At 50.7% G+C, this 23,002-nt stretch overlaps 1 protein-coding gene across 1 annotated transcript in view; it reads left to right on the top strand.

Annotated features, from left to right (window-relative positions):
• Positions 1-11,276: 11,276 nt before the first annotated feature.
• Vstm2b (V-set and transmembrane domain containing 2B) overlaps positions 11,277-23,002 on the top strand; it is a 29,994-nt gene continuing 18,268 nt past the window's right edge. The window contains exons 1-4 of the mRNA XM_052179133.1: positions 11,277-11,884; positions 12,467-12,651; positions 13,694-13,723; positions 14,893-15,370. Coding sequence (XP_052035093.1) covers positions 11,803-11,884; positions 12,467-12,651; positions 13,694-13,723; positions 14,893-15,370 — 775 coding nt within the window. The 5' untranslated portion in view covers positions 11,277-11,802. The remainder of the gene's footprint in view (positions 11,885-12,466; positions 12,652-13,693; positions 13,724-14,892; positions 15,371-23,002) is intronic.

Genomic DNA, 23,002 nt, shown 5'->3' with positions numbered 1-23,002 from the left:
TAGTCATCAACTGGAGATGCCAAGAGAGAAAATGCTTCCTTTGGAAGAAAGGAAAGTAGCGACAACAAGGACACCGAGGCAGGACTGGGGCAGCCTCTGCTGCTCAGCAGGGCAGGCTTACAATTTGCTCTACACCGTTCCTGTGTCCTCCAAAGATCTCGCTACATGGCTTTGGAGCTCATGCGCTCTATCTGTGAAGCGGGAGTTGTTGTGACTCTCTCACAATGCAAGGAATATGGTTTAAAAATAAAATGTGCCCTAAAGGGTTCAAGTGTTTGCGCACATAGTCCTTAGTCTATTGGACTCTCTGCGGGGAGAATGTGAAACCTTTGGACTGCAGCCCAACTAGATGAAGTGAGTCACTGAAGGCTGACCTGGAAGGCAATGTCTAATCTGTGCTTCCCTCCCAAGATGTGAGCAAACCACACCTAAAGCTATGGCCACTGTATAGCTTCAGCCAACATGCCTTCCTGACGTGAAGCTGTGAGCCCCAACTAAACCCCTCCTCCCTCATTGCTTCTGTTCGTTCTTCTGCCCCAGTCATGATAAAAGTAATGGGTGCACACGAATACCTGTTTCTTTGCACTTTGTTATAGATTCAAGAAACGTTTGTTGTGGTCCTACTCTGTCAGGAACACGGTAGATGAACACTGATTATCATGAGGGAAAAGGAGGAGAAAATGCAAGAGAATATCTAATTCGTCACCATGGCCCCAAGTGATAATGTATGTTGGAACTGAATGACACACTAGCAACAACAGAGGTGGGAAAATCAGAGATGTCCATCTGCAGTCATAGCCCCATCTCAGAGGGGAAATGCTATAAAGCTCCACCCTCTAGCACAGATCTCATCACTCCAACAGACCACTGGAGCTCCTCTCAAACAGGAGGTACAGCACCCAGTGCCAGGTCAGTGGGATCCCTGGGCATCATCCAGCAGATGACGGAGGCTGGTGATTGGGTGGCAGCGGCTGAGCAGTAAAGAAGGAAGGGCAGAGCCGAGGATATCCCGAAGGTTAAGTATAGCTTGTGGCAATGGGCCAGAGGGAGGGACAGAGAGGGGTCTTGCATTCCTCCTGCTGGCCTCATGGGTATCAAGCAACCTAGTGAGACAGAAAATCGTCAGGTTGGCCGTGGATCAGGTTTGGAAGGGGGCCAGGCTTGCCAGGTGTGGTGGCACATGCCTGCAATCCCAGCATTTAGGACTCATGAGAGAGAGTTCAGGCTGGACTAAAGACTCTGTCTCAAAAACAAGTAAGTAATAAAATGCCTCCGCCCATGTCCAAATAGTGGTTGTAACACAACTGTGTTCTAAAGGGGGATTCTTCTGGCACTTTCTCTCAGAGCCCTGGGGTTATCTGCAGACAAACACTTCTGATTTCTCTGAACTCCTGGTATTTCTGCAATGACCCTTACCCCTTTACATATCTACCTGGTCTTCACTGGTCTTGGAATCCACAGTGCGCCACAGGCTTCTGGCGTATCTCAGACAGCTTTGTAAGCATCTGAAGGGAACATTGCCTCAGAACAGCATGTGGATAGTAAAGGGCCCTGGGACAGATCATTAGGTCACTTGAGCCCAGGCTTACCATCCATTCTTCCTGAGCATGGTGTTCAGGAATGGAGGCCAAGATAGAAGCAGGCCCTGATAAGTGGTCTCAGGAAACAACTTATACCAGGAGGAAAAAGAGGAGGCAGAGGGGAGCAAAGACTGGAGGAGAGAGAGATGGAGGAATAAAGACAAGGGGATGATGAAGAAGATAGGGAAAGAGCCTTTTCTCAGAACAGACTCCAACTTTCCTCTTCTTGAGCTTCAGCAGAGGTTCAGGGGAACCAGTGACCTGGCTGGGAACTGCTTCCCTGTTCCTGTGTGTGCACATATGCACACACCCCATCTACCCACATGATGCCTGGGTATTCATACACCTTTTCTATTTATCATGCTTTCTGTTCATTGAGCTGCTACTCTCTGTTAGTGAATGTTACCTGTGCACACACATGCACATAAACAGTTGTCTGAACACACTCTGGCCACATTCACTAGACATGCCATCTGTCGACATATGTCCACACATACTTTCTTACTGCTTTGTACATGTACCCAGTACATACGTCCCACGACTAAACCTCTAGGACCCTGGTCCTCTGAGGATGAGTTAATGGTATAAGACAGGGGATCCATTTCGAGAACCTCCTTGTATCTGATTGCCTCTGAGAGGAGAGGGGACAAACAAGAGGACACAGAGTGATGCTGGTGATGCTGGTGATTGGAACCCAAGCACAACCACTGCTCAGCCCTACCCATGCAGAATCTGTGACCCCTGTTAAATCTCTAGGTTGCATCCACATGCATTCTTCTCACTCCTATTCCAGCTCTGACTTCCTCCATGCTGTCGGGGGTGAGTAAACAGAGCCACAGCTCCATGCTGTTAGCTTCAGCAGCCTGAGAAGTCCCCCTAATCTTTTGGGGATGTCTACTCAGACCAAACTGGGATTTGTGGCTTTAGCAAAGAAAATAATTTCAGGACGAGCCAGTATGAAGCAGAGGTGAATATTTTATTAAAGATATTTTAGTATAGTTGTTAAGCATGACAGTTACCGTAGAGAGGTGCTTAGAAAGAAAGCCATTCTCAAGTGTAGAGGGAGAGTGGAAATTAACTATCTAAGCAATTGCCATATACACCACTTTAGTGGCTCACACGTTACATCTTCTTAAAGGTTAAAAAACCTCATGCGCCCCTTTCTCTATCGATAAGTAAAATTATAGTGTAACTCGGAAGGTGCCTTGGGCAGAATTATAATCTGATGAGAATAGGAGCCACTGAGGGTTTGGTACATGTTCCTTCTCAGAAAGCAGGGGCTCTTGGTGAAATTCCTACTAAACTGTAGATTTATGTTTGGGAAAAGAATAAGGCCTTAAGCAGAATTGTTAATTGAGTTGGAATTCTTCCTACAATGCGAGAGAGAACTGCCAGTTTCTTTGGTTAGGGATCCTCCACCCTTCCTGTGTCCCATAATGCTCCTTGCCTTTCTGTCATGCTTAGGTCCCCCTTCTTTCCTCTGTCTGATCATAGCCAACCCAGGTACACTCTGAAAGTCACACCATACACATTACCCTCTGCCACTAGGCAGGCCAGGAGAAAGCCACGGCAGTCATGTGGGCCTGCCTCTCCCTGGGAAGAAACAGTAAATTCTGAGCCCACTGACCCATTGCTGCTCCTGCTGCCTCAATGCTGAGTCAGAGAGAGAGGAGAGAGAGAGAGAGAGAGAGAGAGAGAGAGAGAGAGAGAGAGAGAGAGAGAGAGAGAGAGAGAGAGAGAGAGAGAACAGAGGTACAGGCCAGCGTGTGCTAGGGGCTGGGCTTTCCTCACAAAGAGAATTTTATTTGGTACCTTGTTTTTGTTTGTTTGTTTGTTTGTTTGTTTTTGTTGTTTTTTTTCCAGAAAGAAGAAAATTATATTTTAAAACACTGTTGGGAAAAATTAAGTCAAATCTGAAGTATCACGATATCCTGCAGCTGAAGCCAGGGTCTTTTGTTACTCACAAGTATGGATCTTAACCTCCAGGTAGCTTAGCTCTGAACACAGCTACACATGGTCAAGCACTGTGTTCCCTGAGCATGCTGCAGGGAAGAGCCTAGAAGAAGAGCAAAGACAGGAGTACTGGGTCAAAGCAGCTTCTCTCTCTAAGCAGGGTGACCTTTTGCCAACTTCAGATGGGAGCACAAATCTACCATCATCTGGATCAGCCTTGATTGGATCAAATCCCATCGGAAAATGGGGGCGGGGGAGGCAATAAAACCTCCTGAATTGATATTAAACCACTGACATTTCACAAACTGCACAGCATTGGCAGCTGCCAGTCTACCAGCAGGACAAAGTCTGAGGGGGGTGATTCAGGCGTGAAGGTCACAGCGGTGCCACAGAAGCTCCTCCAAGACCTGGCTGTAACCACTGATAGAGCAGTCAAGATGGCCAGAGTCTGGCCATTCAGACCAGGGCATGCACCCTTATGCAATTCTCCTGTCCCTCTTGAACTCTGGGCCTTTGCCTTAAACTAGTCCAGAATGAAAGTAAACAGACACAGCCAGATCTCGAAAGGCCCTGAATGAAGCTAGAGATGATGTCAAATCAGAGCCCGAGACTATCTCTCACTCCCCATTCTATAGTCTCAGACTATAGATAGGCCGGCTCCCAAGATGAGACCATGAAAGCCCATGTTCCTTTGAGCAGCCTGGAAACTCAGCAGGGGCCACACAATGGATTTGGGCTTCCTGCCACCCATCACCCATTGAACACCTGTCACATGGCGAACAATATGTCTGGGTAGCTATAAGGATGGACTGGGCATAGCTCCCACTCTGAAAGGTTCAGGCCAGCTGCAGGTCTTTCAATAGCAGCTGTTGCCTACTAGATAGGTGGGTGGTAAGTTTCCTCAGGTCTGCCAGCTCTAGCTAGGCACAGACCCATACAAGCAGGTGGAGCTGAGCTGCCCCTATGCTGGTTTGAAGGATGTTTGAAAAGGCAGCTCTGTGCCTTAGTTAGGACAGGCCAGGAATCCACCCCAGATGTGGGAAATCCTGCCATGTCACATTCCAGGCCAATAACAGACTACTAACCACCATGCTTTCCTGCCTGAATGAGGCCTCAGAGTATTCAAGGGAGGTAAGTCACAGATTATCCTATATTTCTCTGTATAGACTTTAAGTATGAGGGACAAAAGAACAAGATGTACTCAGAGAGACAGTAAGATATACCCAAGTATAGACATGGGCTCTTCAAGGGTGAGTTGGAAGTAACTGTCTAGGATAGACAGAATTAACTATCTCCTACTGGGCCAGGACCCTGTGGAGATGCTCTGGTCAGAGATTTCTAGGTGGAGATTCAGACAGTTCTAGAAGGATGCTACAAGTTTGGGACCTAGATCTGGGGCTTTAATGGGACAGGCACATCCAGAGAAGCTCCTGAGGTCCACATCCTGGGGATACAAACCCAAACCCATAATCTTGTAGTGTGCATCTACCCTGGTCCTTCACACTGCTACCACAGCAGCTGAGGCAAAATTCATGTATCTTCTAATGACAGGAGCGACTCAGCCAATGCCCCCAGGAAAGACGTTTTGGCTGCTCTGCTCTCAGGCTTGGACTCACCCACTCCTGGATCTCAAGTTCTATCACTTGATCCCTGCACTCGCTCTGGTTCTCTTACGAGGTCAGCGCTTCAGAAGGCTTGTTACTCACATGGAGACCACAGCTGCCAGGAATGGACACCAGGAAGAGTCTAGCCTTCCAAAACATCTTCACTGCCATGTTCCAACAACCTCTTCCCAAGGAGGAAAAGGCACGGGAGTGAGGGCTCGGAGACTCTGGCCTGGTCATGATCAGACAGTGCTGTGTTTCCCCATCACCGTCTTCAGCATTAAAGTGAAGAAATCTAGTGGGGAAATAATAGAGTTTATCTCAAGCAGATCGATCAGCTCCATCTATCTGGCCCGAGCCTCTTAATTCTCCATAATGTCAAAGCAATTTTTGGTTAAGTACACAGTCTGTCCCCTACTAAATTAAACTAATAGATCTAGTGGGAAATAAAATCCCAAGTGCATTGAGAATATTAAAAATAAAAAAATAACTCTCCGTAGGTCTAAAGATTTATTTCGGCAAATGCTTAAATAACACACACACACCACACACACACACACACACACACACACACACACACAGAGGTGGGGTAGCTAAACTCCATCAGTGGGTGCTCAGTTCTCCTGGTCTCTTCTTGTTCTGATTCTGCCTCTCCGAACACCCAGGTTCCAGATCCAGCACGCAGTGACTGCAGTGCCCCACCCTACATCTCCACAGCACCAGAAGCCATCAGGTGCAGCTTTACACGTGGACTGTGCTGTCATTGCTACCCGACAGCTGAGTCATCGACTCTCATAGTCGCTCCCGGCCCACCCTCCCCTCGACTTAGACACTGGGGATTTCGCCTCTAAGGGTGCTGTAGGCACTACGGCTTGCTGGGGCGTGTCCTCGAAAGCAAGAGGAGTTTGGAGCTGAGAAAAGTGGCAAGTGGAGGACTCTCTGAGAAGAGCTGTCTATAGCCATGACCTCACCCCTGCTCCCAGCTGTGAATACATCTGCTCATATGCTCCATATCATCCTACTCTGTACGCCACCTGGGTCCCCGCCACCTCCTCGTCACAAGCCCAAACCCTGCCCCGTCTCTCAACTCTCCTCACGGTACTCTGGACTCCTTTCTGTCTCACACCGCCAGGTCTCTTGGCCCAGCATGCTGTCTTGGGCAGCCATTCACTTAAGATGGTGATGTTCCCTAAACAGGCCCACAAGAGCCCATTTCATTCACACTCTGTACGCAGGCTCAGTTCTGTCAGGAAGCCCACCTAAGGACCTTCAACTCTCCTCTCATGACTGTCCCCAAACAGGGGCGTCACTCCCTCACATACTGACTGACCTGTGTCTTGCCAGACTCTCACCATTCATAGGACCTAGCCTATGAAGCCCATGACCTCTCTCTTCTCAGCATAAAAATCCTCACTGGCCCTTGGGGTACAAAGCCTGTGATCTCAGAACTCAGGGAGGTGAGGCAGAAGGATGGCAAGTTTGAGGCCAGCCTTAGCTATGGGCCTCTGACATTTAAAAAAATTGAACCAACTGCCTCTCCTACACCACCACCACCACCACCACACATCACTCAAGTGCAGAGGCCTCGTGCAAGGCACCTCTTTGCCTTGTTTTCTGAAATGTTCCCAATGCTGGAAAATAGGGAAGCAGATTCTGTCTGGGGCTTCTTCCTTTTCATACCCCTTTTCTAGACAGTGGCTAAGCCCAGTAAACTGTGGCTCTGACAGACTCACAGAGAGCCCCAGTTCTATAGACCCATCAAGAGCCTCTGCTACTGAAGTGAGCTATAGCAGGCCAGACCCTGGGGCCTGACAGGTGCGGATCCCTTCTGTAAACCAGTTGAGCCCAGAATGAAAACTATGCCTGCTTTGCAGAAGGTACAAGGACAGGACCAGGCAGCCTCTCTGACAGCCCAGGGTCTGATGAGTATACAAGAACCTCTCTTGTCCCCATGCAATGCAGGGGCTGTCCCCCTCCTGAAATATGACAGTCCAAGGTGGCCATGAGGCTGGACAGAAGACAGCAAAAGGAACACAAAAAGCTTTTTCACGTGCCTTCCCCCGGCTCAGAAGCGATGTCCACGAACCCACCCACCCTTTCAGTCTCCAGCATTCCTTGTGGATACTGACCTGATGTGTGTCCTTGCAGTAGTTCCTTGAGGCCAGACTCCAAGCCTTTATCCCCTGACACTGATGGCAAATAAATGACGGCAATGCCCCAAAATAAAAGTCCCCATAAATCTGATATTTTGCTTTAATCTGTCTGGTACCCAGAGAGTGCTGGGGTTATTGATAGGAAAGTTTATGGATGGGCTACATCTTAAAATCAAAACACATTACCCAAAATCAATGTTGCTGCACGTGGCAGTAAAAGGACAGGAAAGGTCAGCTAGGACAAGAATATCGAAGCCTCGACTCCAAGATGGAACATTAAAATAAATAAACTTTGCAAGCGACTCTAGGAGGCACATTTGCTAAAGCTGTGTTAAATATATTTTCACGAGCGGCTGAAACAGATCACTGTCCCCAGAACAGCCCGGCCAAAGAAGGGCTTCGTGCCCAACTCACAGCTTAGCTAGAGCAGAGACAATCAAGGCAGGTGGGAAAGGGCACCCAAGGCACACACAGTAGGCAGATTTGGCAGAAACGAGCCCAAGGACGCAGCCAGTTCAAAGGTCATCAGGAGCATTATAGGAGGCCCCAACTACTGTGGCTCCACAGGCGCTTCAGATCTGTGGAGGGGTGGGGGAGGAATTTGCAATTCTCCACCTCACTGGTGAACAATCATGGTGGGGAACTGAACATTCATAAAATGCCCTCACAGATCCATCATCCATAACAGGAAACCACTTCCCTCATACAAACAGTATGCATGCTAGCAAGACACCTCTGCAGGTGCTGGAGGGATATTTGCTGTGGGTAGAGATAAGTTGTCCCTAGGGAGAAGCAACCCTTCAGAGAAGACACAGGTGCCCTAATTAGCATTTTGGCCCCCTAAGGACAGGGGGTGGGGTGGGGAAGAATCTGGCTCTTTTTTCAGAGGCAGTAGCCAGGCCAGAACAAGGTAGGAATCCCAGAGCTCCTGCCTATCACCAGGAAACTCCAGCCAAGGAAGGCCATGAGCCACCCTTGGCTACTGGAGGTGTTTATTAGTGACTAGAGCACTCCTGCATGCTAAAGGCAGTGAGGAAGATCCTGCTCTGCCCTCCATCTATCTAGGCAGGCAAGCAGCTTCTATCAACCCAGAGTTGAATAGGTAGCTCTGCTCCTTCTCAGGAGCTCCAGGTTTCCTTGACATGGAAGAGTGTTTTATATGTCAGAAAGAAAACAAAGAAAGAAAGAAAGAAAGAAAGAAAGAAAGAAAGAAAGAAAGAAAGAAAGAAAGAAAGAAAGAAAGAAGAGAGAAAGAAAGAAAGAGAGAAAGAAAGAAAGAAAGAAAGAAAGAAAGAAAGAAAGAAAGAAAGAAAGAAAGAAAGAAAGAAAGAAGAAGAAAAAATAACCCAAAGAAAGAAAGACCTAGATTGAAGCCTCTCTTGGTCACAAGTGAGGTCCACAAGTTCCCTGAGCCTCAACTACCTGACCCAAAACATGCACTGAAACCACATTGTCTAGCTCCCTGTGTGCCAAAAGCAGAGATGCCCCAGTGACCCATGTAGACAAAAGCTTTACAGATATTAACCAAGGAAGACATCGAATCATGGAATGGAAGGTGGTTATTTCCAAGAAAAAGAACATAAAGACAATCAAGGAGTGCTGGGGGAGGGGAGCTGACTGATGTTTAACTCTGACTGCAGATGCTTAACTGTGACTGCAGAGTTAAACATCAGTTGAAGGTAGGTGGGCCTCGTTAGGAAAGAACCTTCCTAACAAAAATCAGAGCGTGAACACTAGGAAGAGGTGCAACCTAGTCAGATGGCACAGCTGATGTTAAGGCCCTAGGGTGGCCTAGTGTGTTGCACTGCAGGAGGGAGGATCTTGTCCAGAGAGGAGCCAGGGAAGGACAGAAGGAAGGAGGAGGAGGAAGGAGGGGAAGGTAAAGATGAAGAAGGCAATCAGTTGACCTTGGGAGGCTACTGGTATTTGTCCTGACTGGAGCGGGAGCCACTGTAAGCTTCTGAGTCGGAGAGGCTGATTTTATTTAGGTTTGATAAGGAACTCTTGGCTGTCATTTTGAGAACCAATGCACAGCATACCCAGTGTCTGCTGTGTGGCAGGCACACGATGGCAAGCACCTATTACTATTGTTCTATTATTACAGTAACACCAACAGATGACACAGGCAAAACATTCCCTCCAGGGAGAATGGGTGGAAAGAATCCACAGACCTTCAGAGTGACCAAAGTGTTCCTCCCATTCCAGGCATTCCCCCAGCAAGCCTGGCCACTGGCCATCAGTCCTTGATTGGGTCTGGTACTGGGAGAGAAGCTCACTCTCTCTCCAAACATGCCAATGCATGGTGGGATAGTTCATGCCTTCATATCCCTGCTTGGAATCAATCCTCCAACTGCTCCCTTAGAAACCTGCTATGGTCCTCCCATGTAGCGTGATGCAAGCCTGCCCCCTCCCTTCAAAAGCTGAGGACCACAAGGGGCCTGCAAGGTCTTGCATTCACAGACCTATGGGGTTTTCTAAGGAGTGGTGGCATGTCTAGGGGAAAGGGAGGCCAATGATCATGATACCTAGAGGGAACAGGCCATGGGGATCCTACAAGGCCTTCTGCTCACAGAACATCAGTGAGTGACCAGAGGGTCAAAATGACCCACTGGTCACATACAGAAGAGGAGGGGCAGAAGGATGCAGTGCCTGTGGTCCTCACTGGTGAGGGGAAAGCTGACAAAGGCTACCAGCTTCTTCTCTGGAACTGGATCCCTGTTGTCTTAGACAAGGGTGGTCACTGGAAAATTATTTCCCTTTTGGTCTTCCTTTTTCACTAGCCAGTAGCTCACTGGCAGAGATACTAGGAGAGCTCCAGCATTCAGGGGGAAGTTCACTGGGATGTGCTACCATAACTTAAGATAAAGACAAGTAATGAGACCAAACCAGACCACTAGCTGGGAAATCCCTTGAGGAAAAGAGAGACCCAAGATGAGCTCTAGGGCTCTCCCGAGCCCTGTGCCTGAACTGAACTATTTCATCTACCCACATTCCCCTTAGGAAGGCAGACTGCACTCTGTAAGTGGCTAAAGACATGACCCATTCTAGGTGAAGGCCAGGGAAGGTTCAGGGACACAGAAGATTCAAGCGTGGGGGATGGGCTCTGGAACGTGTGACTGTGTACTCTAACCACCTCTGCCTGTTTTCTCCTGGGGGCGGGGCGGGGCGGGGCGGGGAGGGGAGCTTTGCTATGGGTACAGAGTGGGAAATGGCCAGGAAGAGCTTGCTTGCAAGGACACAGAGACCAGCTTTCACTGAGCAGAAAAGATGGTCCCCACCCAGAAACCTCCGGAGCCCTGAGTCGTGCCAGGCGCTCCCCATTTCACCCCACCCGCACCGCCTCTGCTGTCACTCACGGCCACTGCCTGCGGGCTCCCTGGTGCGTTCCGAGCCACAGGCACCTGCTCGCTGGACGCTCAGTTCCTGCTCCCACACTGCGGACTCCTAGTCTTCACTGTCACTTGGCCTTGCTGCTGGCGGGACACAGCACTCCACCCTTCTAGCATTTCCCTGGAGCCCACCCACCCACCATGGCCCGGGTCTGGACCAAAGAGTGGTGTGGCTTGTGGCTCAAACCTGGGTAAGGAGTTGAGGCACTGGGGGCTTCAGAGAGGAGGGGGGGACACACAGAAAGCAGGGTGGAGCAGCTGTCTCGAGAGATGGACACTGGGAAGAAGCCAGGAGTTTGGGTGGGAGGACCCCCTTAGCAAAACAGACGCCGGATGGGTTTGCGCTGCAACCAGAGAGATAGTGGTCGCTACGAGTGACCCTGCGGTGGGGGCGGGGGGGGGCACGGGTTAGGGGCGGGGCGGAGTCGGAAGGGAGGGCGGGGTGATGCCGTGGAGGAGGCTTCTCGCCACCCAGCTACTGACCGCCCCCTCCATTCCTCTCCCCTTCCCCCTCTCCCCGCCTCTCTCGGGCTGCGGGTCGGCCACGCCGGACCCGCTCTACCCGCGCTGCGCTACGGTCGGACGCCAGGTCTGCGCGCCGCGGCTGAGCACCCACTCGCCTTGCGGAGTGAGCGGTGGAGAAACCAGCGAGGGTGGCGGCGGGAGAGCTCCGCGGGAGTCGGAGGAGGTGGCAGTCGGGAGCCCAGCCAGAAGGAGACCAGGAGGCAGACGCTGGTGCCTCTCAGGCGCTCACTCCCTTTTCCAAGGATGGATCCTGGCGCAGTCCCGCAGTTGCCTGGCCCGCCGACTAGAGACTGAACTGCGGATCCCCATTCTCCTGTGGACCACCGGACTGAAGGAGGTACCGACTGAAGGAGCCTCCTGGAGGGACCTCGTCTCCTGCGTCCCACGCGTAGCGCCCCCCGCCGGAGCCGCTTCGGGCCAGCCGGCCAGGAAACCCGGCTGATTGGCGGCCGCCGGCGGCCAAGGGAGGGGGCGCCGTGCGGGGCCATGGCAGGCTCCGAGGCATCCTAGCCGGAGCTCGAGCCGGAGCCGAGCCCAAGCTGCCGCCGCCGCCGCCTCTCCGCGCCGGGCCCCCGCCGCCGCCGCAACCCTGCGGGAGATGGAACAGCGGAACCGGCTCGGCGCCCTCGGATACCTGCTACCTCTGCTACTGCACAGCCTGCTGCTCTTCGTCGCCGACGGTGAGCGCGGGAACTTCGCGGCCGCGATGGGCTCAGGGGACCCTTTGCTAAGGCCACGGAAGTCTGCCCTTTGGCCACCGCGGAGGAGGAAAGGAAGTGGCAGGCTTTACGGTCTCCAGCAATCCGGGTGTGCAACCCAGACTGGAAGTGGGTAGGAGCAGGAGCGCAGAAGAGGGTCGCCGCAGTTGTGGCGTCCGCTTAGGGAGTCCTTCCATCCGGTCCCCGCTAAACAGAGGAGGCCTGCAGCAAGCGAGAGTTGGGGCTTCCAAGCCCGGCTCCAGTGCTAAGGCCCTACCTCCCCTGCACCCTGCGCGACCTAGGGGGGGGGGGGGACGGGGGGGAGTAGCCTGCAGCAAGTGGCGGGTCCCCGCTGCCACCTTTGCAGCTGCTCCCTGAACTTTGCTGGAGCCTCTTGTCTAGGGTCACTTGGTAGCTGGGGACAGGAGTCGGGTGAGCCCAAGGCCCGATAGCAGGAGACCGACCGCCTCAGCCTCGGGTTGCCCCAAGCCCTCCTTCCCACCCCCCCATCCCCACCCCCACCCCCGCCTATCAGCTGGTCACGCCTCTCTCTCCCGCCCCCAGCTACATTCACCGAAGTCCCCAAAGATGTGACCGTGCGGGAGGGTGATGATATCGAAATGCCCTGCGCGTTCCGGGCCAGCGGAGCCACCTCGTATTCGCTGGAGATTCAGTGGTGGTACCTCAAGGAGCCTCCCAGGGAGCTGTTACACGAGCTGGCGCTCAGCGTGCCGGGCGCCCGGAGCAAGGTAATCCGTTGCCTTTCTCTGCATCTGCGCTTACCCGCCTTCTTCCAGGGAAAGTGAAGGGTACCTCCACAGGGCGCTGTCCTGTCGCTCAGACACCTCCTGTCCTCTGCATCTTCACAGCATTGTCAAAGTAAATGGATGTCCCCAGATGCTATAGGTTCTCTACTCTCTTCCCCTTCTCGCCCAGCCCCTGAAAACCCACACCCGGTCCAATTTTCCTTGCTAGCTTTGGGACTATACTCGGATGGTTGCTGGCTTGAGAAAAAAAAATCATTTGGTTCAGGCAGGCTCTCCTCTGCCACTCTGGGACTCTAAGGGCCCAGAGCCAAGGAGTTAAGCTCCTTCAGATTGCATTTATGTGGTGGAGAACAGGGTACTAGAGCATGGTAGCCAGAGGTCATCCACCTCTAGCCTCTACAGGGTCTGAGAAACTGCCCCACCCTCAGTGGCTGGAACACCTTACAATCTGACCCATAGCCCACACCAGCAATTACACACTCACTTACCTACACTGTCCCCAGAATCCCACTCGGAATTCCTGTTCATCCTCCTCTGGCATGTATCCACCAGGCTGTCAGGGCCTTCGTGATGTTGGATCCCCCATCCAGTGTTCCATTCCAAGTGGAGAATTTAGAGGAAGTGAGTAGGAGTTGAGGTCTCCTTGGCCGTCCAGCATCCCCACTCTCCCAGCAGACAGGTGTGTATGGGGCAGGTACTCCTTAGCCAAATGGTTTTAGCCAGGAAGCCTAGTTTTCTCTTAGCGCATTGCAGGAATCCTAATGTATTTGGTGCCCTCCCCCCCCACCATGCCACACCCCAGGCAGTTCAACTCCCAGCCCACCTGCAGAAAGTATCCTTGTCAAAGACAGGTCAGAGGTTACCTTGTACAAAAATGTCAACAGCTTAGTTTCAAAATCGATCAATTAATATCTCTCTCTGTCCCTCCCACTTTCCCTCCTCTCTCCTTCCTTCCCTCCCCCCTCCGTTTCTCCCTCTTCTTCCCCTCTCTTTTTCTCCCTTTCTCTCTTTCTCTTCATTTTAGGTAACAAATAAGGATGCAACTAAAATCAGCGTAAGTGTGGAGACCAGCGTGGGCCTCGGGAGACCCCTTCTGGCTGCTGCGTGCCCGGCAGCTCCCTCCCCTTTAGAATGCCTCCCTGCCACCGAGCCATGCAGAGGTCTCCTGCCACAGGGGTGTATTGTGGGCTCCTTGGCGTATCTGGGCGCCACCTGTCGCTGATAGAGGAATTGGGTTGTCTTTTGTGTAAATCAAGGGTCCAAATCCAAGTCCCACAGCCCCGCAGGGTACAGGGTACTCGCTGGTAAAACTCGACTTCCTCTGCACCACGTGCTCAGGGCCCTGGAGCACATCTGCCCTTACTGCCTCCGCTGTCATTTCTTTCAAGACTTCAAGCAAGCATGGCTTCTAGCTCAGGCCCTGGGGCACTCCAGCTTCCCAGCCCCTTCCGCCCCACCCCCGCACATGTGCTAGGCTTGCCAGGAGCACCCTCTAGTCATCAGCCATCTCCTTCCCCTTGGGTGACATTGTTATATGCTCTAGGGTGGGTGTCTTTTGCAGTCAAGGGCCATGGAGTTTGTAAGGCTGGAGCATGGAAAAGGCAGGGACTGAAAACAACCAAAGCCTCTTCCAGGGTCCTGTTTAGAGGTGAGGGCTTTTCCCAGTGTTTGGTGAGAGTTTCCTTAAGATTTCCACCATGCCTGAGGGAAAGAGGATATGTTGGGGCTATTAACAAGTGGTCAGTCCTAAATGACAGAAGGAAGCAGGTGTATTTGTGCATGCTACATGCAAGATGGACACATCCCAGGTGCTCTGGGTTCTAAATAAATGTGAATGTGATTTCAGGTATATGTAGGATAACCCCAGAGCAGTTACCTTAGGCTTTGAGGTATAGGAAGGATGTGGATAATTAGCATCATATAGCCCCAGTCTGGAATTTCTTGCCAGTTGTCGAGTTGAGTTCTTTCAGAAGGAGCAATAAGCAAGACTAAATGTGAGCTGAGATGGCTGGGAAATTGGGACCGAACACAGTGCACTCTGCAACAAGGTGTCCAGGCAGAACTAAGAGCCACATGCTGCTAGCTAGAGGTATTGGAATGTTAGGAGATACTGAGATGGTATGCCAAGTTGGCACATTGATATCGGAGCTAAGAGCCTAGTGGTGTGAACTCAGTAAAGGTGTGGCACCCAATGGTCAGACCTCTAACAGGACTGTTTTGCAGACCGTGCGTGTCCAGGGCAATGACATCTCACACCGGCTTCGGCTGTCCGCCGTACGATTGCAGGACGAAGGTGTCTATGAGTGTCGCGTTTCGGACTACAGCGACGATGACACTCAGGAGCACAAGGCCCAGGCGTTGCTGCGTGTGCTATCGCGCTTCGCGCCGCCCAACATGCAAGCTGCAGAGGCAGTGTCCCACATTCAGAGCAGCGGCCCACGTCGCCACGGAGCTTCCAGTGCTGTCAGCTCCAGCAACGCAGGTGCTGCTGTCCGCACCACCTCTGAAACCAGCCATGACGACAAGAACCCACCTCCTGGGAGCCCTCCCGCTGGATCAGGAGTCCCTGAGGCCGCTGCTGCTGCTGCTGCTGCCTCTGCGACCCACACAGCTACCACAACTGCTGCTGCTGCTGCTGCTTCTTCATCAGCGTCGCCACCATCCGGGCAGGCTGTTCTTCTGCGCCAGAGGCATGGCTCCGGTAAGGGTGGGCCCCAAAGGGGCCTTGCATGCCTGGGAGAGGGAGGGTAGCAGCGCCAGATAGTCTTACTGCAGCTGCAGTTGTGTGTGTGCACGCGCGCGCGCGCGCCAGGAGCACCTTTTCTGGTGCGCCTTTCTTGTGTTCTCTGGGCTTTTCCCCAGTCTTGACTCTTAATGGGTTGGAGCATCCTACCAAGTATATTCCTCTGTGGGCTGCTCTGCTTGGCACTGAGGCTGGCTTGTGAGGGAGTCATCTTCTCTTGGACAGCATTGAGAGCTATACTCCCAGATCCTCAAGTTTGGACAGATATTTCCCAGGTGGGGCACTCCTTCTGAAAGAGATTGAAAGTAAGTGAAAGCAGGCTGTCGTCTCTCTTTGCTTTTTGGTGACTTTGGTGTCTTATGAGGTTCAGGAAGTTTGGCTGTGTCGCCTTTGCTAAGTGGTTTCTAGGTGTGATTTTACACAAGCTATCCGTATGGACACCAGAGTTCCAGTTCTCCAGGGTTCCAGAGGGAAAAGAGTTGAGGAATGGAGCCCTGTAGCACACTTACGAAGGCATGTGCAGGCTGATACTCATTTTCCTAGGGAGCGAACGACTAGGGAGGCAAAGAGCTGAGGTTAGGGACAGTCAGAATAGAAGGGCAGAAAAGTGAGCTGCTGCTCTGGCAACAAGACCCTGGGGGTGTTAGCATAGCAGTAATGAGGGTTTTAGGATGCCACGATAAAAGCAGAAACTTCTGTGCTAAAGTGTTCTTCTCTCAAGATGCTCCCCTTCTTCAACCCAACTCGGAGGAACACTACCTCCAGTGCTCACTCCTAGTGTCTGATTTTAAATAATTTGCCCCCTGCCTGGAACCCCCCCTCCTCAGTGTTGCATAATGCGTATTTCTCATGAAAGAAATCTCTACTGGGATTACAACCTGGAAGTCAAGGGGAGTCACATGGGATGGGATGGGACATGCGGTCGTACACCCAGCTTGGCTGTTCTCAAAGTGCATCCTCTGCTGCCAGCTGAGAATGCAGGCTCGTGGACGGTCCTCACATGTTTCCTGCCCTCTCGCTGATCCTTAAGCCTTTCAACATTTGGACATAGCTGGTCCATTCTGAGCATCAGTTCAGCCCTGGTTCTCCCTTAGTTACTCCCAGCTGTGGGAGTACAGCACTGCCTCCTCTCCTCCTTGGGAGATGCCTTTGTGTGTCTCCCTCAGGAGAGCTGGTGCTGTGTCATCTTCCCTTAGTTAAGAAACTGCACTGTATGTCTTCCATGGGAGTTTGTTTGTTCTCTCTCTCTCTCTCTCTCTCTCTCTCTCTCTCTCTCTCTCTCTCCTACCCCACCCTGTGATAGTAGCTTGCTCTGTTTCTCTCCTATGGGAGCCAGCTCTGCGTCTTCCCAGTGGGAATCTACTGTGTGCCTCTCCCCTAAAACACTTAATTGTGCCTCTATCCTCTGTGGTTTGGGAGGTTTTTGTCCCCCTTTGTTCCACGGACCTATGAGACCCCACCCCACCCCACCCCAGCCAATCCATGAGAAAGATGGGTCAGCTCCAAACAAACCCAAGATCTCCTGCCTAACATGGGACTTTATGACATCTGTTTTAATTTAAGATAATGTTAGGTGCCACAACAAAAAGGTAAAATGTCAGTAGCTCAACGTGTTCTAAATTTATGGCCTTGTTTGCATCACATGTTATCCTAGAGTGGGAACCTCAATAGCTTTATTCATACCGTCATTCAGAGACTCTGGTTGATGGCCTGTACTAGCTCCAGCAAGTGGCTCTAAAAGTATCTTGGAAGCAAATATATCAGTACATATGGAAAGAGATATAGAAATGTCCTTTTGACCCAGTTCTAAGAGAGGATGGAACCCTAAGGCAATAAGGCATGGATAAAACACAGTGAATTCACTTATTTCCTGTGAATTTAGAAGGACTCTATCTGTAATACTTGGAGAAACTGAAGAAGGTGTCACTTAAAGCATTCTGTAATGCATTTACTCTGAGGAAAATGACTCAGAAATGGCAAGGTAGGTTTCTAAGGTCCAGGCCCAGATGTGGCAGACCACATCTGCCTTCATCCAGTGACCACTACGTGGTCCCACATAGATGCAAGAGTGTGGGGGAAATGTACCTGACATCTTGACAACTGCTTTCCAGCTTCATCTTTCTGCAATGGAAGAGGGCACAAATTTTGAAGGAACTGTCTCTAAGAAGCACACAGTGGGTATATCAGAATAATGTTTATTGCCTCATGCTCTGATTGGTTTAATTGCTGCTGATTAGAGAAGAGACCCTTCTGCCCTTTCCTCTTGGAAAGTAGGAAATAAGTATATGTGGCAGATTGGAGTAGACCTCTGGAATGTCCCCAGAGCAGTGGCAAAACAGGTAATCTGAAAGCCCAGATCAGAGTTACATCTTCGCCATCCGAGAATTTGTGTGTGACTTTAGATAAGTGGTTTAGCATCTCTATGAAATGAGCAGTGCGCTAGGCTGGTGTTTCCAGTGCTGTGGCAAACGGGATGATTTAAGAAATAACTCGGCTTACGGTTTCAGACATTACAGTTCAGACACGTCATTGCTTCTGGGCTACAATGAGACAGACCAACATGGCGGGGCACATAGAGAGAGAGCTCAGTGTGGGAAGTTCTGTGCACACATGTTCATCATCATCACTATGGTCTTAGCTGCTCGGGATGGAGAGCGGAAGAGGAGAAAACGAGCAAACTGGAGAGCAAGCTATGGAGGGGCCTTAAGAAACAGATGAACACGGTACTACTGGGGTTTATCAGAGGCTTTGACCGAGAAGTATCATGTACCAGAGATTCCTAAGAGTGAATGCGGCCACAACCATGGCATTGTAATGAGACCAAGGACATGAGATTATTCCTGCTTGAAAGCCTCTTCTTCTGTCTGATGTCTTGGCGATTGGGAACCAAGCATGGCTATCACACCACAGTCTTGGTGCTAGCCACTGCAGTTAGATTCTGATGTCTGGGCGATTGAGAACCAAGCATGGCTATCACACCACAGTCTTGGTGCTAGCCACTGCAGTTAGATGAACAAATCAAGATGCTCTGGGACTTTCTTCCCCATGACAGAACTCACTCCCGGAGTGGGATGATGTGTTACATCTTAAAAGATGTAGGGTCCTGGCACCAGAACTCTTGCAGTACAGTTATCAGAGTTGCCGCAGCAGATGGGGGTCTTGAATACCTGCCAGTCACAGGGCCTTACATAAATGCCATGAAGATCAGGATGGCAGCCAGGCTGGAATTTCTGTCTTTCTTGTGTGGGACAGTAGTGTTCACTGCCATTCGAAAACCACAGGCAGCTGGGCCTCCCTGAAGGGCAGGCAGTGCTGTCCCATTGCATGAGACATGGTAGCTATTGATATTTTTATCACACAATAACGTTTGCCAGCCTCTATACAGGCAGAGAAGAAGCATATCTCAGACAAAGCCCTGATTTATCTCTAGCTTCCCCCTTGAAAATGAAAGGTGATCAGATGAGTCGAGCCGAGCACTGCCCCCATCCCTGAAGCCTCTCTGTGAACATCCTAGGAGAGTTGCTTAGTTATGGCTTCCTGGGTATCCCACTCTGAGCCTAGAGAAGTGGGACTTGTGACCTATACTCTACAAACACATCTAATAGCTTTGATCCCAAGGAGGGAAGGTTGAAATCTTCAGACTGTATGTAGGGTGGGTAGTAGTAACCTTTCTGCAAAACTTCCCTGAGTTCACTGCCAGCTGGGTCTTATGAATTCCCCAGGAAGGCAGCAGGCTCAGGAATATCTCAGAACCTCCATGGCAAGGGATCACAGCATGTTCTGGGCTCCTTCCCAGTGCACAGTTCTAAGCCAGAGTGGCCCACTGCTCTTGGTTAACGAGCAGGCATGTTTGTGTTATTTCTTCATCAGGATGCTGGTGGAGCAGATGGCACAGTCAAGCAGAGTCACTGTTGGGCTTTGGAGCTCAGTATTTATGAAGGTACAGAGGCAGGGTTAAGCCAGCCAGCAGAGGAAGCTTGCAAGTCCCTAGGGCCAGCAGCAAGAGGAGGTCCATGAGATACAGAGCAAGGGGCAGATAAGATTGGCAAAAGCCAGGCTAGCTGGAGGACAAGGTTCCAAGATCAAACCTGTGGTGTCAAAGCCTCAATGGAGGGAATCACCCGACTTGCCATGATCCAGCAAGGACTTGATGCCTCCTTGCACATTCCTAATACAGCCTCCTATTAGTTGAAAGCCAAAGACAAGGGAATCTGGGGAAGCTGTTCAGAGAGGTCAGCCACAGGGTTTAGAGCTAAATGAAGAAGGGCAAATGGAGGACCCAGGGGCAATGAAAGGGTTACCCAGCCTTGGGGCGCACCCTAGCCATTTCAGATCAGCAACTTCAAGAGTGGCCCAAGCCACCTCCCCATGGTCCCATAGACAGTTAATTCTAAAAGACCTTCAGATGCCGGTTCCTGTGAAGTGAGCTACTTCAGCTGTCAGGCACTACTAACAGGACAGCTTGCTCAAACCATTGCCCCTTTCTTACCCCTCAGCCAGGAAAGAAAACTTTTTCTCACCCATCTGCGCTCAGCATGGCCATAGAAGTATTTGCACTAAAAGTTTGTTTAAATTTTTTATTTGATTCATGTTTCATATTTTATTAATAACCATGGGTTGGATTAGCAAAGCAGCACAGGTAGAGAAGGCTGTGCCTCTTTCTCACCATGTGAGGCAACCTGACTAAGTACAGGAATGCTGAGCCATTGCCGTGAACACTGTGTTGCTGGTTGCCACTGAAGGTCGCTGGAGACAGAATATCTTCTAAACACTTCTAATGCAGGAAAGGCACCATGGAATTCAGCCCAGTCTCACAAAAAGAATACAGTTTGCAAAAGACTCATTTCGGCACAAGGTTCCCTTCTGCAGGGACCATGGGGTCTGATGGTGATGAGTGAATCTCTCTCTAGCTATCCTCTGAGCTTCCATTCCAAGGAGAAGCATCACAACCCCTGCTGGGTGTAACTGGATGCAGAGACCTAGCTGGTCCGAGTATTTCAGTTAATGGTTAGGCAACAGCCAAGGCCATGGTATCTGGTGTTGAAGAGGCTGCTTCTGCTGGGAGCTATTGGGAGGGGGTAGGGAATCCTTGGGTGTTGCCATGGCAACCATAAACCAGGACCAAAATGGGGGCTGAGGATGAGGTGAAAATACTCTTCTCTGCCTCAACCTGTGCCCTGGGTAGATGACAAAGCTGATGAAGTGGTGCTAGGTTGATCCCCAGACCAAGAGCAAAGCCAGAAACCCAAGTCTCAGTAGGATTTATAGATCATTGCTGTCAATAATCTGCTTGTCCTTAAATCTCTGGTGTGGTATAAGAACCTCACTTCAGGAAGGAGGAAATAAGCCTGCCAAAGGGTGTCCTCAGAAGAGGGAGAGGCTCACTGAATATCCTGAGGCAACAAAACTGAAAGGACTCTGAAAGAAGTTGTGAGGGCTCACAGTGGGCAAGAGACATCTACATATTCCCAGAGTGGTGAAGTCTTGTCTTATCAGTGATAGGAGACTCCATTTCTCTCAGCTACCGGGAGTCTGCAAAGCCCAGCCTCACTTCCCTTGAGTGGGGACCAGAAATGAGAGCCGTGGACTGTTAACACAATCAGGAGAAGCTTCCTGTAGGCAGATTGCTTCCAGGCTTGAGTTAGGGTTGGTGTCCTGTCAGTTTAGGTGACGCCTTGACATGTCCTAGATTCTCCCAGAGCTCCCCGCCCAGATCCCTGTGAGGGACTATGAAGGCTGCGTGAAATGGAATGGTTCTGTCCTTCACGTCCACACATAAGCAGCCACTCAGCTCATGGAATATCCTTTCTCTCTTGGCATCAGAGATCCCCAAGAAAGACCAGCTGCTCCTGCAGCATAGTGATTATTCAGTTCTATCTGCCTTTTACTGAGCATGTGTGCCTGCCACTGTCACCTCTACTGTTAGCAGCACTTCTCCCTCTTTCTTGTCTTCCTTCATCCCCAAGAACACAGCTCCTTCCCCAGTTTGTTGCTGGAGCCCAGACCACACTAATGGCAGCCCCAGGAGAAGAGCCAAGCACCAGACTTTCTAAATGTCACCAGGAGCCAAACCACTAAGGAGCCTCTCATTAAACACACCGGGAGCACATTTTTTAAAGCTCTGAGTGTTAAGGATTCCCCAAGCATCCTCAGGGATAAATGAGGTCAAGTGCTCCTGTAATATGATATTGATTAGTCCTGCTCCATTCGGACAGTGGTGAAGCCTTGCTTATGATCTAAAACCTGAAGCTTTATGGGGATGCTAGCAAGGCTTTAAGATATTTTTGCAGCACAAGATGGTGATGGTGGTGGTGGTGGTGATGGTAGTGGTGGTGGTATTTCCTGTTTTGTTCCCTAGTTCTCTGATGATATTTCCCACGTACCTCTTACAAACTCCTCTAGAGAAGTAAGGGAAGTCTCACTTTGTCTTATGTAATGGCTACAGAGAAGCTGAGGATGAGACAATTCTGTACTTCCTCCCTATTCCTATCTATTCCTTGGGGAAGACCTTCCTCAGAGTGATGCGTCCTGGGAAAGGAGTCTCATGGCTTTCATAGTTTAAGGGAAGAGGATCATGTAAACACCAATGTGGATCGCCCCTTTGAGCTCCTTCATGGTTAGGGTTTGGCTGAAGTGGAGCACTAAGTGATGGGGCTGACTGAGGGAGGCACCTGGCAATGGGAAAGCCCTGAGTAACTTGCTGAAGTATAAGGCTGGAGCAACCCTATGGCATCCATGCAGTGGCCCCTGAGACATAGACCTGCCCCAACAACATGCTCAGATGGAGACTAGTCTTTGAAATGATTGAATTTTCTGTTCTGTCATTATCACTATCTAGAATGAATCATTACTTTAGACAGGCTAAAATTGGCTGGTTTTGCTGTTCTGCTAGTGGACTTACTGTTAGATGCTTGTTCAAAATAGGAAGCTGTGTCAGTGACTGTTCTCATCACCCTAACAAATTACTGGACAGAAGCATCTTAAAGGAAGAAAGCATCATTTGTGTTCAGAGTTTTAGAGGGTTCAGTCAGTCAAGGCAGGGAAGGTGTGGCAGGTGAGGACTCTGTTTGTGGTGGCAGTGATGGTTGCACAGTACCCACAGGGAAGGAGAGAGATTGGTGGGAAGCAGGGCTGAGTTATGTAGTCCTACAGGGCTTGCTCTCACTGGGCCCCCACCTCCAGCCATGCTTCCCACCCCACGGGTTCCATTCCTCAACTTCTGGATAGTGTCACCAGTTGATAGCCACGTTGAGAATATTTCACATCAAACCATAATGGAAGCCAAAGTGGAAATTTCAGAAGCTCTTCCCTACTCCATGCTCAAGGGTCCTTCTCCATCCATCAGCCATTCAGTCAGAGGACTGCTACAATGTTCCAACTACTCACGAGTCTTTGAAGGCTGACTGTTAACAGGACATGTCTTACTAGAATCAAACTGCCCACCCCATGCTGTTAATGAGTAAAGGCAGGGGAAAGACTTGGATCATTCAGTTCTCCTGCATGCTGCCCTTGCTGCCCATCTTGTCCTTGTGAATGACTCAAAGCACAAACCCAGTAAATGCTAGGACACCTCAGGAGGTAGTGGCAGCC

Source organism: Apodemus sylvaticus, chromosome 1, assembly GCF_947179515.1.
Source record: "Apodemus sylvaticus chromosome 1, mApoSyl1.1, whole genome shotgun sequence".
NCBI classification, from domain to species: Eukaryota; Metazoa; Chordata; class Mammalia; order Rodentia; family Muridae; genus Apodemus; species Apodemus sylvaticus.
Note: the sequence above shows the minus strand (reverse complement) of the source record. Positions and strands in the feature narration are given on the sequence as shown.